The sequence below is a fragment of the Nicotiana tabacum genome, chromosome 19, assembly GCF_000715075.1.
Source record: "Nicotiana tabacum cultivar K326 chromosome 19, ASM71507v2, whole genome shotgun sequence".
NCBI classification, from domain to species: domain Eukaryota; kingdom Viridiplantae; phylum Streptophyta; class Magnoliopsida; order Solanales; family Solanaceae; genus Nicotiana; species Nicotiana tabacum.
This window is the reverse complement of record NC_134098.1, coordinates 141,019,627-141,037,548: the sequence shown is the minus strand read 5'-3', so window position 1 is coordinate 141,037,548 and position 17,922 is coordinate 141,019,627. Positions and strand designations below refer to the sequence as shown.

At 37.7% G+C, this 17,922-nt stretch overlaps 1 protein-coding gene across 1 annotated transcript; it reads left to right on the top strand.

The window, feature by feature from the left end:
• Positions 1–5,087: 5,087 nt before the first annotated feature.
• LOC107775888 (putative pentatricopeptide repeat-containing protein At3g25970) lies at positions 5,088–8,333 on the top strand. The gene is made up of 2 exons (XM_016595686.2): positions 5,088–7,525; positions 7,799–8,333. The coding sequence occupies exon 1, from the start codon at positions 5,250–5,252 to the stop codon at positions 7,359–7,361; it is 2,112 nt and encodes a 703-aa protein (XP_016451172.2). The 5' UTR covers positions 5,088–5,249; the 3' UTR covers positions 7,362–7,525; positions 7,799–8,333.
• Positions 8,334–17,922: the final 9,589 nt, after the last annotated feature.

The window sequence follows — 17,922 nt, the reverse complement described above, 5'->3', positions numbered from 1 at the left end:
TCAAATCAAGAAAACTCACGGATACGATGGCTTCTTGTCAAATATTACGCACGACGCTGCCGAGGCGATCGGCCCGATCGCATAAGAGTGTTCCATGAAGCTGTCGAGGCGAACGACTCGATCCCATAAGCGTGTTTCATGAAGCTGCCGAGGAAAACGACCCAATACCATAAGAGTATTTATATAAATGCCGAGGTGAACGACCCAATCCCATTAGAATATGATGCTGCCGAGGCGAACGACCCGATCTCATAAAAATATGATACTGCCGAGGCGAACGGCCCGATCCCATAAGAATATGATACTGTCGAGGCGAACGTCCTGATCCCATAAGAGTGTGGTACATAATCCTGCCGAGGTGAACGAACCGATCCCATAGGAGTGTGGTATATAATCCTGTCGAGGCGAACGACCCGATCCCATAAGAGTGGTACATAACTCTGCCGAACGGCCCAATCCCATAAGAATACGAAGCTTTAACTGGCCCCACTCACGAATATACGTGTGAGTTATGAAATTTAAAGAAGCTTTTCAATGAAAACACACAACGCGAGAGAAATTCGTAAGGGAAGCACAATTATTCCGTGGCTAATCAAGCAGCTCGTCAAATCTCTTACAATAGTGAGTCTATCACTCTACGCAAGCCTAGTATCAAGTCGTAACGCAAAATAAAGGAATTAAATAGGAAAGGATAACTCAAATAGTACAATTAAAGTATGGCGTAAACCTAAGTCTACCCGGACAAATCAGGAATCCTAGCATACGCACAGACACTCGTCACCTCATACGTGCATAGCTCCCACAACATGTAGCACATAAGAATATAACACCTACGGGGTAAATTCTCCCTCACATGGTTATAGAGGAAACTTATCTCACTCCGAAGTTCCATAACCAGTTCCAATGCCTCTTTAACACCTCGACTTAGAAGTTCCATAACCAGTTCCAATGCCTCTTTAACACCCCGACTTAGAAGTTCCATAACCAGTTCCAATGCCTCTTTAACACCTCGACTTAAATACAAACAATCCGAAGCTAGTCAAACAATGTGCAAATCAATCAAAATATACTCCAATACTTATAATTAATCAATTTATAACAATTTCCAACTTCGCTCGAAAAGTCAATAAAGTCAACCCTCAAGCCCAAGTGCCCGGATTCCGAAAATGTTTGAAGATAAACTTTACCCATAACATCACGAACCCAAATATATACTTTATTCCAAATTCCATGTCCAATTTCGTGGTCAAAATCTAGAAATATGATTTTTAGGTTTTTCTTCAAAAATCAAACAATTTTCACCAATTCCATGTTAAAATATGTATTTAATCCATATAAAATAGTTGGAAATTGAACAAAATTACTTACCCAAAGATTGTAGATGAAAACCCCTCTTCAAAATTGCCTCCTACCGAGCCTAGGGTTCCAAAAATGAGAGAATGTCTCCAAAATCTCGTCTCCCAGCCCTTTTACGAGGTGCAGATGTCGCATTTGCCACACAGGGTTCACATTTGTGGACCCTCGCAATTGCGGACAAATGTTCGCAATTGCGAACCAAGGCAAAAATCTACAGACTTCACAATTGCTTACCAAGGCAAAAATCTACAGGCTTCGCAATTGAGAACCGAGACAGAAATCTAAAATCTTCGCAATTGCGATACCTGAGCACCAGCAACACCATCAATCTTTCCCGACACAAGAATTGGCGTAACTCTCTCATATAACATTGGAATTCGATGATTCTTATTGCTATGACTCCATAATTACGATACAGATCTAATGATTCAATCAAATCACAAATCAAAGGTCGTTTGCTCAATATAGTATCCTTTATACCCAAGAAAATGATGCCGAAACATCAAATAAGAGCGCGACACAACCCAAACATATCAGAAACACACCCGAGGCCCCCGGGACCCCGTCCAATTACACAAACCAGACCCAAAACATAACACGAACCTGCTCGAGGCCTCAAATCACATTAAATAACACCAAAACCATGAATCAACGATCAAATCCTCCTTTCAACTTTCAAACATTCAAACTTCGACGAACGCGTCCGAATTACACTTAAACAATCCGGAATGACGCCAAACTTTATGTACAAGTCATAAATCACGATACGAACCTATTACAAGGCTCAGACATTCAAACAGACATCGATAACACCAAAATACACTTCAAACCAAATATTAAGAAATTCTAAAACCTTCGAATTGTCAACTTTCCACAATAAGCGCTGAAATGCTCCCGGACCACCCGATACTCAACCCCAACATACGCCCAAGTCCGAAATCATCATACGAACCTATTGGAACCTTCAAATCATGATTCCGAGGTCGTTTACTCAAAAGTCAAACTATGATCTCCAACTTAAAGCTTCAGAATTGAGAATTTTCTATCCGAATCAACTCCGAACCTCCCGAAATTCAATTCCGACCACACATACAAGTTATAAAATATGAAGTGAAGCTACTCAAGGTCTCAAACCACTGAACGACCTGCTATAGCTTAAAATGATCAATCGGGTCATTACAAGGTATTCTCAACAGGCAGAGGTTGACTATACAGAAACCTTTTTCCCTATTGTCAAGATGACAACAATTAGAGTTTTAGTTACTGTTGTTGTGAAGAAAGGGTGGGATATATTTCAACTTGATGTAAACAATGCATTCCTTCATGGTGACTTATATGAAGATGTGTATATGGAGGTGCTACCAAGTCTTCTGATTGATCAATCTGGCCCTCACAAGATGGTCTGCAAGTTAAACAAATCTTTTTATGAGCCGAAACAAACCAACAGACAGTGGTATTTCAAGCTGACTGAAGCCCTGTCGTCAATGGGGTACAAACATTCTGAAAAATGACTATTCACTCTTCTCCAAGAAAACTTCATCCTCCACTATCTTTGTAGCGGTGTATGTTGATGATGTTATCATCACTGGTACTGATTTAGTGGAGATAGCCAACTTAAAGACATTTCTTGACAAGCAGTTCAGAATCAAGGACTTAGGGAGACTTCACTATTTCTTGGGTTTGGAGGTTCTTTACAAGCCAGATGGTGTTATCATCTCTCAAAGGAAGTTTACCTTGGATTTGTTGAAGGAGTATGGTTGCTTTGCATATAACAATTTTTCTTCCCCTCTTGATCCTACTCTGAAACTGTAGGCTGATGAAGGCACTCTTCTCCCAGATCCCACATACTACAAAAAACTAGTGGGCAAACTAAACTTCCTAACTAACACCAGGTTGGATATAGCCTATAATGTGCAACTCCTTAGCCAGTTCATACAGGCACCTAGAGATACACACTTAACTGCAGCGTTCTATCTTCTCAGATACCTCAAGAAGGATCCCACACTTGGGATATTTTTCTCTAATGGTTGCTCCATCTCTGCCTGCTATGACTCTGAATGGGCAGCCTGCCCTGACTCTAGGAGATCTGTCATTGGTTATATTATTCTAGTGGGAGATAATCCCATCAGCTAGAAGTCCAAGAAACAAGAGACTATCTCACTGTCCTCAGCTGAAGCTGAATATAGGTTCCTCAAAAAAGTTATTGGGGAACTGGTGCGGCTAAGCAAGTTTTTTGAAGAGTTTACTATCCCACAGTCCAGTCCCATTGCTGTCTTCTGTGACAGCAAATGTGCTATCCACATTGCTCACAATCCTTTGTTCCATGAACGGACAAAGCATATTGAAGTAGACGTCACTTTGTAAGGAACAAACTCTAGGAGGGCCTGATCTCTCTCCACCATGTAGCCACTACTGATCAATTAGCTGACATTCTTACCAAAGCCCTCACAAGAGTTAAGCATTCAGCTGTTCTTGGCAAGTTGGCTGTGAGGCCCTCCCATCCAACTTGGGGGGAGGGGGGTATTGAGATGTAGTTAATTATTACTATTTCTATCATTTATAATGTGCTGAGTCAGCATATAGTTATATGTAGTTAGTTGTATAGTTAGTTGTATTTTGTAGTCATACCATAACTATCATACGTGTATATATATACACAATGCAATAATAAGAAAAAGTAGAGTTCCGTTTTACAATTCATTTCACTCTCTCTCTATACTCTCAGATATTTTCCTCTCTCAGAACTTTCGAGAATCTCAATGGAAGCTCCCGTGCGAGCTTCGTCTCTTTTTCATTGTGATAATCTCAATAGTATAAGGTTATTTCATATCATATATGAATGGAAATGGTAAAGCACAAAAAAGGAAAAGAAGGAAGATTTTGTAAAGCGAATGGAAATGGTAAAGCACAAAAAAGGAAAAGAAGGAAGATTTTGTAAAGCCACACAAGACGTCGCTGGCAAGAAGAAAAAGAAAACAAAGCACATTCTAATATGAGAAGCCTACTAATCGAGATATAAAGGCCAGATATAAGATACTGCTCGTATCGATATAAGAGTAACATACATAGAAAAATAAAAAGGTACAATTACCAACCCAGTAAAACAAATGGAGAGCAACTGAAAATATGTGGGGCCTACATGGCCAAAACGAAAATTTGAAGATGCTGCAAATGGAGCACGTGGCAATGAAATTGAAGTGGGCCTACACGTTCAGTAGAGGTTATCCAAGTTTTTTGTCCAAGAAGGCAATAATTCTTACATGAAGCTATCATTTACAACACCTTTAAAGCGGAAAAAAATTCAAAAATTAGCGAGATTTACAAGTGCTAATTGAAAAATAGTCAGAATTTTAAAAATAATAGAAATTTAGCCATTTTTTATGTAAAGATAAATTTGAACGAAAATACTGTTTAAAATCCCAAAAATATTCCAGCATAATATACTGAAGTTCATACGCAGGTGCTCCAATCTCCAGTATATTATGCTGGAACTTTCCGCGTGTTGGAGTTCCAGCATAATATGCTGGATGTTCATACACAAGTACACCAATCTCCAGTCTATTATGCTGGACCGGTCTGTGTTGCAGCAAAATAATGGCTACTTTTCAACGACTTTGCAAAGGATGACTATTTTTGAATTACCAGTCCGAAAATTGGCTAGCTCATGCTATTTTTAGCTTTAAAGCACATAAACATGAATTTCCAAGAATACCCTCGACATAAACCTCTAGCAAAAAGAGAAAAGCAACTCATTAGAAGTTATCAATAGGTTCACTGTGTACATCTTTTTTCATGTTTTTTTTTTTCCTTTTTTAAAGATGCTCAATAAAAATAACAAAGCTTAGAGAAGGTTAATTGCTGACTCCCAAACATCTGGACTAGTTTACTCATGAATGAGGCTATTGCACTCACTCGCTGAATCAGCGGCATCCTTGTCAAAACTTGCGGCAGCCCATTGTCGAGCCATCAAATTAGCAAGCATCAGTGATACATACACTGCCACTAACATCTTAAACGGGTACTCAAAATGCAGGGAGATTGGTACTGCTCTCAAGCTGTTCGACGAAATTCCCCACAAAGATACTGCGTCTTGGAACATCATGGTTTCTGGATACGTCAATTCTGGGAAGTTTCATGGTGCTTGGCTGTTCCTTAATCTGATGAAAGAACATGGCTTTTGCTTAAATGACTATACTTTTGGAAGCATACTAAAGGGTATTGCTTCTAATGGCTTCTTGTCCTTTGGCCAACAGGTACATTGTGATGTGGTTAAAATGGGCTATGTGGGGAATGTTTATTCTGCCAGTGCTCTGTTGGACATGTACGCTAAGTGTGGCAAAGTTGACGATGCAAACAAAGTGTTCCAACGCATGCCTGAACGTAATTATGTCTCATGGAATGCTATAATAGCAGGGTATGCAGGGAAGGGTGATATAGAATATTGTTTTTGGTTGTTGAGAGGTATGGAACGAGAGGGTATGCAACTTGATGATGGCACGTTCTCTCCGCTTTTAACATTGCTTAATGAGGAAAGGTTTTACAAGTTGACAATGCAGGTTCATGCAAAAGTTGAAAAGCTTGGTTTAGGTAGTCAAGTCAAAGTGGTCAATGCTCTAATCGCTGCATATTCCCAGTGTAGGAGTATTGAAAGTGCACAAATTGTTTTTGTTGGTACTATTAGTTGCAGAGATTTGGTAACGTGGAATTCAATGCTAGCAGCTTATTTAGAACATGATGAGGAGAAGCAGGCATTTGAACTATTCTTGGACATGGAAAGGCTTGGGCTGGAAATGGATTCTTATACTTATACTAGTATAATAAGTGGTTGTTTCGAGGATAGATATAACAGTCAAGGAAAGTGTTTGCATGCTTTGATTATTAAGAGAGGACTGGAAAATGTAACTATAATCTCGAATGCATTGATTTCCATGTATGCCAAATCATGCACAAACTATATGGATGATGCACTGTCAGTATTTGGAAACCTGGATGTAAAGGATTCTGTTTCTTGGAATTCCATTTTGACCGGACTGTCACAAAAGGGTTGGAGTGAAATTGCTTTCAAAGTTTTTTCGAAAATGAGGGTGGAACACCTTGAGATGGATGAGTATTCCTTTTCCGCCACCCTTAGGTCTTGCTCAGATTTGGCTACTCTTCAATTCGGTCAACAAATTCATGCCTTGGCACTAAAACTGAGCTCCGAGTCATATAAGTATGTTAGCAGTGCTTTGATACTTATGTATTCCAATTGTGGAATCATTGAAGATGCTTGGAAGTCCTTTGAAGTTTCTCCTAAAGAGAGTTCAATATCTTGGAACTCGATCATGTTTGCTTATGCACAACATGGACAAGGTAAACTTGTTCTTGACCTCTTCTTCCTAATGAAACAAAGTGAAGTGAAGCTAGACCATATAACTTTTGTGGCAGTCTTGACTGCATGTAGTCACATTGGTCTCGTTGAAGAAGGTCGCCATTTTTTCAAATCTATGGAGGCTGATTTTGGAATTGTTCCAAGAATGGAACACTATGCTTGTGCAATTGATCTACTTGGGCGGGCTGGACGTCTTGAGGAGGCAAAGGAGCTGGTTAAAGGGATGCCATTTGATCCGGATGCGATGGTTTTGAGAACTCTACTCGGTGTCTGTCGGTCATCTGGTGATACTGAATATGCAAGTGAGGTGGCTAGCCGTTTGCTAGAATTGGAGCCGGGAGAGCATAGCACTTATGTTTTGCTCTCAGACATGTACCGACAAATTAAGAAGTGGGATAAAATAGCTAATATTAAGAGACTGATGAGGGAAAGGAGTGTCAGTAAGGTACCTGGTTGGAGTTGGATAGAACTTCAAAACGAGGTACATGCTTTCAATGCAGAGGATCTATCACATCCTCGTTGCCGTGAAATTTATTCGAAATTGAGAGAATTGACGGATGAAATCATGTTCTCTGAATCTGAAAATGCTAGTGGTTTAACGGTTTCTATGGCTGATCTGGAATCAGTGGTATAACAACCGATACAAAGCGATGGGGTTCTAGTCACTCAGGCGGGAACTGGTTCTAGTGGTTTTAATCTTGACAGAATGATCACTGGATAATTATGATCTACTGAAAAAGGTTGACGCAAGGATGTAGCTGTAGCTGCATTGCCTATCTGAATAAATTGGAGACCAAGGTTGTTTCTTCACTAGTAGTTTGACCCTTTTGATTTCAGTTTATGCTCTAGCCGCCTCTTTCTGCTCCCCCTCCCAGGCTTATATCCATAACAATTTTAGGCTTTTGTTTCTGGTGAATTTGGCTGAAATTTGGAAGTTCTATTCCAATTAACTGAAGTGGGTTAACTTCTTTTTTCTCCTTTTCCATGGATGCTACATTTCTGCTGGGACAGTAATTTGTGGTTTATCTGCATATTTTAATTACGTGCACATAATTTTATGAATCTAAGCAGCGGATACAGAGAAGATGGCAAAAGACCTGGACGCAAAGGATCATCAAGACTTGTGCTCTGTAAAGCATGCTTATTTGGTGATCCAGATATATGAACAAATTCAGTTATTGCTTTACAAAGTAGACTTCTTTTTCACTGTAACACATGATATGATTCGTTTGTAATTGTCGTTATAATAGAGTAATGGTTAGTGGAACCACCAGCAGAGAAGAATTTCAGCTGCATAACCAGTGAAGAGATATTTCTCATGAAGGTTATCTGCTGCATATCTTCTTATTCTATCTTCTATTGAAGTCATTTTGGACATTTTGGATAGATCACAGCACCTGCACATGAATAGCTTGGAAGGAGTCAGCACCAAATAGCAAATGGAATTGCAGCTCAAACAGAATCTGTGCAAGAAGTATTGGCATGCTATTCTGCAGTATTGTGATTCAGAGTGTAAATGATTCAAGAAGTTAAAACGTGTTTACAGATCGACCTAGCTTTGTGAGACAGTTTAAGATGTGTCGTTTACTGTTAATAAATGTGACATTGTATTAGTGTTCCATGCCACATTTGGTAAATAAAACCATATATATTGTCGAGTGCATGTATCAAAGCAGTGGCGGAGCCTCCTATAAGCAAGGGGTGTCAATTTGACACCCCTTTGCCGAAAAATTACTATATTTATTTTGTCACCCCTTAGGAAATGAAGTAACTTTACACATAAAGCAAATGTGTGTTCAGAAAGAACTAGTTATTTGTACTGTTTAATGTTGCTAGTTAATTCATAGGTTCGGCTTAAGACCCACAACACGAATAGTGAATCGGTTTCAAGAGTTTGCACAGGTGTAGAATCGCTTAGATCATTGCTAGTTGTCACTTGTGAGATAGAGCCTGTGATGAACTTGCTAACAATTCATAACTATAAATTCAACAATAATGAATGTATGCACTACTCTTTTAAGAACCCTTTTTATCAACATACAAAACTTTTTAATTTTTTTCTTATTTTCTTGGCCAAATTTTCATATATTATATACTACTGGGGAGGTTTGGGGTATTTTCAAAACTGTTAATATGTGGATAATCAAAGTTGAAGAATGCAAAAATAAATAAATACATTCATTTCATTACATACATTACAGGCATACATATAAACATTCATAGATTTACATATTTCTTTGTTCACTAAATTTTTTTTGTCCTAATGTAATTTGTCCAAATTAACTTTTTTTGTGTGACTAAAAATCCAATTTTTGTATCTGGTTCAATCCACTAATCTGCAAAAAACAAATATTGGCTAATCAGTAGTATTAGTGGTCATCTGGTCAATTAAGTTGACATTTGCCTTTGCATATCAATCTAGAGGGAAAAATAAGAATAAGCAAAAATCAAGTAGAGTAAAAAGCATTATTCAACTACCGATTACTTTTTTGTAACTACATAAAGTGACAATTGGAAAATCTCAACCAAATCCCCCCAAAAGGAAATGAATATTACTTTATACATATAACAATTTCATATTCAAATTTGCTAGATTTTAAGAGGGATTACATACTTGCATACTATTATTTTTTATAATTGGATTGGATATCCTAGAATGGACACTATTATTAATTAACTACTTACTTAAAAATCAACATTAGTAACTTGAAGAACATGTTCCATCTTTACTATAAAGAGGAGGGGTTCTCGAATATCTATAAGCACTCCAATAGAAAGGAAAAAAGGAAAAAAAGGAAAAGTATTTACGGGCATAACAAGTGTAGCTGTTTAAGATGACAAAATCAACCAATATTATGGGATGTATATTTATTTTCATGTTTGTTCTTTTTTCGCCATTAACTCAAGGCACCCCAGAACTGTCATCTGCACCAGAACCATCATATGTATCAGAGTTATCATACGCACCAGAAGGAACATTACCAACAATATCAGTAGAATTTTCTACTGCGAGCCGTAGCACTCGTCTAGACCTTCAAGGTACATCTAGTCTTAACAAAAATTATATTTATTTTAGGATTTTTTATTCCTAAAGTCGTTTGAGAATATATTTGTAATTTTACACTAAAAATTTACATAACTTAAGAGTAGATACATCTTCAGAGACACTAATCAATTTAAAACCACATTCCTATTTGGAATGTTTAATTGACTTTTGATGTTGGGATTTCAAAATAAGTTTTTTGTCCTTTTGAAATTACAATTTGACACTAATAGATTCGAGTCTCTCTTATGAGTATAATTATTTTATAATCATAATTACAAATGCATATTCTTGATTCAAAATCTGTAGATTTTGCTTGCTTCTGGTAGGTTCGTACCCTTTTATGATGAACTTTTTTTATTTTCTTTATTTTTTTTTATATATAACAATACTTTTGTTTCGTGAATTTCAGTTTGCGCTGGATTGCCACAATGCAATAATTGTTGCATTTGCGATAAAGGCGTATGCACTCGCTGTTGTTTTTAGAGGATATACCAAAATAATCTATGTTCCAGTTACTATGAAATGAATGACTAGCTATCATATTTATGGCTATTACAGTATCAAAGTACGATTATCATCTTCATATTTAAAGGACTTATCTTGCACATCCTTTTTTTGTTTTTGTTTTGTTTTGTTTTGTTTTGTTTTGTTCACGTTTAAAGTTATTTTCTTCGTAATATTTGTTACAATTTTAAAGCTAGACGATCGTGACTGATAGCACAATAGCAAGCATGAGTACACTCGCTAAATGAACTCTTGATCAATCGTTTTGTAATATCAATTACAACATGCAAGCTTATAACAAATCTTCAAGCATCAAACCATCTTGCAATACATATAAACAAAATTTGTAAAGTGGCCTGATTGCCTGAATGCATCATCATAATAAAATAAGTCCCATCAAGATGTGCAAATGAATAATTAGATAATAAAATAATTAACGGGTCACCAACAAAAAATTATTAACAGAAATGAACAATCCAAAAGAAATACACTGGGTATATTGTTGTTGCTTGTTAACAATCAGACAAAAAATATTGCACATAAAAGAACCTACACCTAAAACATCTAAGATAAAATTTGATCGATTACGGAATGAGTTTCAAGCATATTCATGGAAAACCCGCGTGTCCCAATAAGATACATGAATATGGTGAAAGCAAACTAAAGGATGGATGTGATAGATCATTTATATAAGTAAAATGACACAAAATCAAGCAATGGAATGATTGATTCCTTGACATCTCCATATACTACTAACCTTAAACCATAATTGTCAAGAAAGAAGCGAAAAATCAAGTAATTGATGCAAATTAGGTAACAAGTAAAATGATTCGACAAACTAATTTAGCATTCAAATATAATTCAAAGGAGAAAGATAAATTGAAATCGTACATAGAATACTTCCTAGAAGAAATACCAGCTCAAGTAAAGAGGTAAAGTACAAAATCTTTAGCATAATCAGTTGATCATGTCATCGTAAATTATCATTTAAAAGCTTTAAGGAAAGTTTACATCGTCAAAAGGGAGAAATATGTTGGGAACAAACCCCCAACAGAAATAATATTCACAGTAATAAAAGCGGAATAATAACGTAGCACCGAAATACGGTAATTAACAAGAATAAAAGAGTGACAATGACACCAAGATTTTTACGTGAAAAACCCTTTTGAATAAGGAAAAAACCACGGCCCTGAGAGGAGCAACTGATATCACTATAGCAAGGAATTTTACACTTTGTAGGTCCGAGTAAAATACTCTAAAGACCACTACAACTCTCAAAAGAAATAACCCTCTTTTGATATTCTCACCTTACTACAATATCGCTTACTCTCTATTTTTCTCACAGACTATTTTCTTATACATTGTCTGTGAAACCTCACTCTTTCTCTTTGTTGGTGTGTATTACAATGAGAGCAAGACACCTATTTATAGTGTTTAGCATTGCTTCATTAATGTCATCAATGATCTCATGGGTTTGGCAAGAGTCAAATATTCAATGTGAAACCAAAGAAATATTTGCCATAAAATCTTCCTTACTATTCCTTTAGTTGGCTTGACAATTTAAATCCAAAAGGAAGATGTCTTCCTTACACATGGGATGGACCCATCAAATCTCCCCCTCCAGTCCCATGCACCTGAAGGAGGTAACTCCAGTTTTTCATATAGAGTTCATGCCGACAAGTTCTTTGCACAATTCGAACTTGTCTCTTGGTACCACCTTGGTCAGCATATCTGCGGGATTCTCACTTATAGAAATCTTCAAGACTTTTAGAGATTCATTCTCTATCATTTCTCGAATTCAGTGATATCTCACGTCTATATGTTTGGTCCTTGCATGGTACATGGAGTTCTTGCTAAGGTCTATTGCACTTGACTGTCACAATAGACGACATACTCTTTTTGATGCAAGCCAAGTTCTTGAAGGAACCGTTTCAACCATATCATCTCCTTGCCAGCTTCAGTAGCAGCAATATACTCTGCTTTAGTTGTAGAGAGTGCGACACACTTCTGCAACCTTGACTGCCATGATATAGCTCCCCCTGAAAATGTAAACAAATATCCAGTAGTGAATTTTCTATTATCAATGTCACCTGCCATATCAACATCTGTATAGCCCTTCAAGATTGGATCAGATCCTTCAAAGCACAAACAATCTCCCATGGTACCTCTCAGGTACCTGAGTATCCACTTTACTGCTTCCCAATGTTCCTTTCCAGGATTTTCAAGGAATCTGCTAACAACACCAACTGCATGAGCAATATCAGGTCGGGTGCATACCATTGCATACATCAAGCTTCCGATCACTGAAGAATAAGGAACTCTAGCCATGTTCCCTTTCTCCTCCACTGTTGTAGGACATATCTTCTTGCTCAACTTTAGATGACTAGCAAGAGGTGTGCTGACTGGCTTAGCATTCTTCATGTTGAAGCGTTCCAGTATACGTTCAATGTACTTCTCCTGAGACAGCCACAACTTTCTGCTTGTTCGCTCTCGAACTATCTTCATACCTAAAATTTGTTGTGCTGGGCCCAAATCCTTCATATCAAATGACTTGGACAGATCTCCCTTAAACTTTGCGATCAACCCTTTGTCTTTTCCTACAATTAACATATCATCCACATATAACAACAATATAATAAAGTTATTTTTAGAAAATCTTTTGAAGTATACACATGGATAAGAATATGTCTTTGTGTAAGTTTGACTTTTCATGAATGAGTCAAACTTCTTGTACCACTGCCTTGGTGCTTGCTTCAACCCATAAAAACTGTTATTCAGTTTGCACACCATGTGTTTCCTTTCAGCTACTTCAAATCCTTCTGGCTGCTCCATATAGATCTTCTCTTCCAAATCTCCGTGAAGAAATGCAATTTTCACGTCCAACTGCTCCACTTTAAGATCTAGGCTAGCTGCTAAGCTCAAGATTGTTAGAATAGAAGTCATTTTTGACAACGGGTGAGAAAATTTTGCCAAAATCAATACCTTTCTTCTGCTCGAAGCCTTTTACTACCAATCGATCTTTGTATCTGACCAGCTTGCCATTTTCATCTTTCTTGAGTTTAAAGACCCATTTGCATTTGAGTGGTCTTTTTCCCTTTGGAAGTTCAACCAGCTTGTACGTGCCATTTTTCTGTAGAGATTCTATCTCCTCTTGCATGAATTTTATCCATTGGTTTTTTCTGGATGGGACATCACCTCCTTAAGACTTTCTGGCTCCCCCTCATCACTGATGAGGACATACTCCGCAGAAGGGTACCTGCATGATTCTACCCTTGGCCTTTCTAATCTTCTCAGAGGTTGGGGTTGTTCTTCTCCCTGAGTGGGGTGATCCACTTGCTCGACATCATCATCAAGTTGCTCCCCTTGCTCAATAACCTTACTAGGTTGCTCCCCCTGCTCGGCAACCTCGTCGGTCGTACTTTCTGCACTTGTGGGATTGTTAGAAGTAGAAGGAATAGTAACAAGGTTAGGAATAATACCATTTTTGGCCTTCTCTAACATATCATCAGCAGTTCCAATTTCACTTTCTCGGAAGACTACATCTCTGCTTCTGATGACCTTCTTCTTTACGGGATCCCACAATATATATCCGAATTCTTCATCTCCATATCCGATGAATATGCAAGGAACAGATTTATCATCCAGTTTTGTTCTCTACTCCTTTGGTACATGTGCAAAAGCTTTGCAACCGAACACCTTCACATGCGAGTAGGACACCTCTTTGTTGGTCCAAACTCTCTCTGGGATGTCAAACGACAACGAAACTGATGGACTCTTATTGATCAGGTAACAGGTTGTCTGAAATGCTTCACCCCAGAATGACTTAGGCAGTTTAGCCATTCTGAGCATGCTTCTCACCTTCTCTATAATGGTGCGGTTCATCCTTTCGGCTATGCCATTGTGTTGTGGGGTTCCAGGAAATGTCTTTTTATGTCTGATCCCATGGTTTGAACAGTACTCTTCAAATTCCCTTGAAGTGTACTCACCTCCACTGTCACTTCGGAGACGCTTTAGCTTTTGGCCTGTCTCCCTTTCCACATAGCATTAAACTTTTGGAAAACTTGAAACACCTGATCTTTGATTTTCAAAATATAAACCCATTATTTTCGTGAAGAATCATCAATAAAAGTAACAAAATATTTGTTACTGCCCATCGATTCAATTTCCATTGGACCACAAACATCAGAATATACCAAATCAAGTATATTCAATTTTCTTTCAGACGATGTCTGAAATGAGACTCTATGCTGCTTACCAAATAAACAGTAGTCACAGGGTTTTACCGTTGTACCTTTGTCATAAGAAATGAGTGATTTATTGGCAAGAATATGCAATCCCTTCTCGCTCATATGACCCATTCTTTTGTGCCACAAATCTGCAGAAATCTCATCTTGTGCCGCGTTCAATTCACCTTGGCATATTTATGCATTTTTCCTGTACAACGTGCCATGAGTAACTTCCTTTGCAATCACCAATGATCCCTTAGTGAGTCTCCACTTTTGATTTGCAAAATAGTTCTCGTATCCATCTCGGTCTAAAGCAATTCCCGAGATCAAGTTCATCCGCAAATCAGATACATGTCGCATGTCCTTCAGAACTAATGTGCATCCGACATTTGTCTTGATACAAATGTCACCAATCCCCGCAATCTTTGAGTAACTTGTGTTACCCATTCTCACAAGGCCGAAATCACCTGCTATATATCTGCAAAAAAGATCTCTTACCGGTGTGGCATGGTAAGATGCTGCTCTATCAACCACCCATTCCGACTCTGGACTTGATAAGTGCATGCATTCCTCTTTCTCGTTTATACAGAGGACAACATTATCATTATTTTGCACCATGGCGGCCGTGTTGTCGTCATTCTTCTGGCCACTAGTTTCACCTTTGCCCTTCCTTGGATTTGGGCAATCTCTTTTGAAGTGACCTGGTTGATCACAATTGTAGCAATTTCTAACTCTTGATTTAGATCGGTTCTTAGACTTCCCACGAGCTCCGGATCTACCATAGTTGCTCGAACTCCTTTGATAATTCCTGCCTCTACCTTCTGTGATGAGAGCATGTCCTTAATTTTTTGGCTTCTTTCTCATCTTCTCATTGAGTAAAAGAGCCGATGTGACATCTTTCAACTCAATAGTAGTCTTGCCATGCAGGATGGTTGTTGCCAGATTATCGTACGAAGATGGCAATGAGTTTAACAATAAGATGGCTTTATCTTCTTCTTCGATTTTCACTCCAAGATTGGCGAGCTGTGTGATTAGTCCGTTAAACACATTTAAATATGACAAAAAATTCGTACCTTCACCCATGTGTAGGGCGTATAGCTGCTTCTTCAGGTACAATTTATTTGTTAGCGTTTTGGACATGTATAGGCTTTTCAACCTTGCCCAAATTCCACGTGCAATATCTTCATCAATGATGTTATTTACCACATCATCTGATAAGTGCAACATGATTGCACTAGCAGCCCTTTCATCCAAATCAGCCCAATCCTCAGTTTTCATGGTATCAGGCATTTTGGCATCAACATCTAGTACCTTGTGTAATCCATGTTGGATGAGCAAATCTCTCATCCTTCTTTGCCATGTTGAGAAACTGCTATTTCCGTTAAATTTTTCTACCTCGTACTTTGCTCCAGACATTTTTGTTTTTCACCGAGTATAGTACTACCGACAGTGAATAGTATTTCTATGAACGAGCAGAACCTGTGCTCTGATACCAGTTGTTGGGAATAAACCCCCTATAAAAATAATATTCACAATAATAAAAGCGGAATAATAACTTAGCACCGAGATACAGTAATTAACAAGAATAAAAGAGTGACAACGACACCAAGATTTTTACGTGGAAAACCCTTTTGAATAAGGAAAAAACCACGACCCTGAGAGGAGCAACTGATATCACTACAGCAAGAAATTTTACACTTTGTAGGTCCGAGTAAAATAATCTAAAAACCACTGCAACACTCAAAAGAAATAACCCTCTTTTGATATTCTCACCTTACTACAATATCGCTTACTCTCTATTTTTCTCACAGACTATTTTCTTATACCTTGTCTGTGAAACCTCACTCTTTCTCTTTGTTGGTGTGTATTACAATGAGAGAAATACACCTATTTATAGTGTTTAGCATTACTTCATTGATGTCATCAATGATCTCATGAGTTTGGCAAGAGTCAAATATTCAATGTGAAACCAAAGAAATATTTGCCATAAAATTTTCCTTACTATTTTTTTAGTTGGCTTGACAATTCAAAGCCAAAAGGAAGATATTTTCCTTACACATGGGATGGACCCATCAAAATATAGTATTCACGCATGCTCAACATATCAACACATAACTTTTACGGCGAAGCGATTCAAAAGAATGATCGTCTCCTAAGACGCATAAGTTCCAAAAGCTCAATGCTTGTCGGCTCATTGAGCTAAATAAATTATACAATTACTAATTATTGTGTAAAACACCATATAAAAAGGGATAATTATTATTTTTTAATCTAGGACTAAAAATATAAATTTGACAATGTCATAAAAAAAGGGTACACGGTACATATCTTGATTTTCTAGATCTTAAAAAAGATTACATACTTGAAAATTATTTTCCATTTTTCACTAAAAGAAAGAATGACAAATATGTACAAGCACTTTATCATGGGTGTGGGGTGTGGGAGGGGGGAGGGAGGACTGTCACGACCCGAAATTTCTACCTTTGTGACCGTGATGGAGCCTAACATTTTACTTGCTAGGCAAGCCAATGTTAGAATAATTTTAACCATTTTTAACAATTTATCTTAATTAAATAGTAAAGAAACCAACAACCAGAATAATATCTGAATTTAAATGAACAAATCAAAATAATAACGATGTCTAAATACCATCCCAGAACTGGAGTCACAAGTGCACGAGCTTCTAGAATAATACAAACAAGGGTATGAATATAATAAAACTGTCTGAAAGAAAGCACACAGCTAAGATAAAGTAGAAGGGGACTTCAGAGCTGCGAATGCCGTGCAACTATACCTCAAGTCTCCTCTGATAGTTGAATCCGAGAAAATCTACAGTACGCCGCTGGGACCAACTCCGGTATCTGCACAAGAAGTGCAGAGTGTAGTATGAGTACAACCGACCCCATGTACTCTATAAGTGCCGAGCCTAACCTCGATGAAGTAGTGACGAGGCTAAGGCATGTCGCTTACATTAACCTGTACGCAGTAATAATAATAATAACATGAATAGAGGTAAGACAAAATCATATCAATAACTGAAGTCAATTCAGCAGTCATAACCAATTATTTCTTTTATCATTCCGTTGCGGCGTGCAATCCGTTCCCAAAATATAATCCTTCAATTAATTTCCGTTGCGGCGTGCAACCCGCTCCAACAATATAAACTTAAAATAAAATCCGTTGCGGCGTGCAACTTGATCCAATAATATAATCTTTTAATTAATTTTCGTTGCGGCGTGCAACCCGCTCCAACGATATAATCTTTTAATTAATTTTTGTTGCGGCGTGCAACCCGCTCTAACAATATAAACTTAAAATAAAATCCGTCGCGGCGTGCAACCCGATCCAACAATATAATTTAACCACACTTAAATGTAAAACTACTCCAATAAATACCGCATTTAATAAGAAATTATTAG

Excerpts from the sequence above, each read along its gene's own strand:
- LOC107775888 (XM_016595686.2), top strand. The coding sequence starts at position 5,250 with ATGAGGCTATTGCACTCACTCGCTGAATCAGCGGCATCCTTGTCAAAA.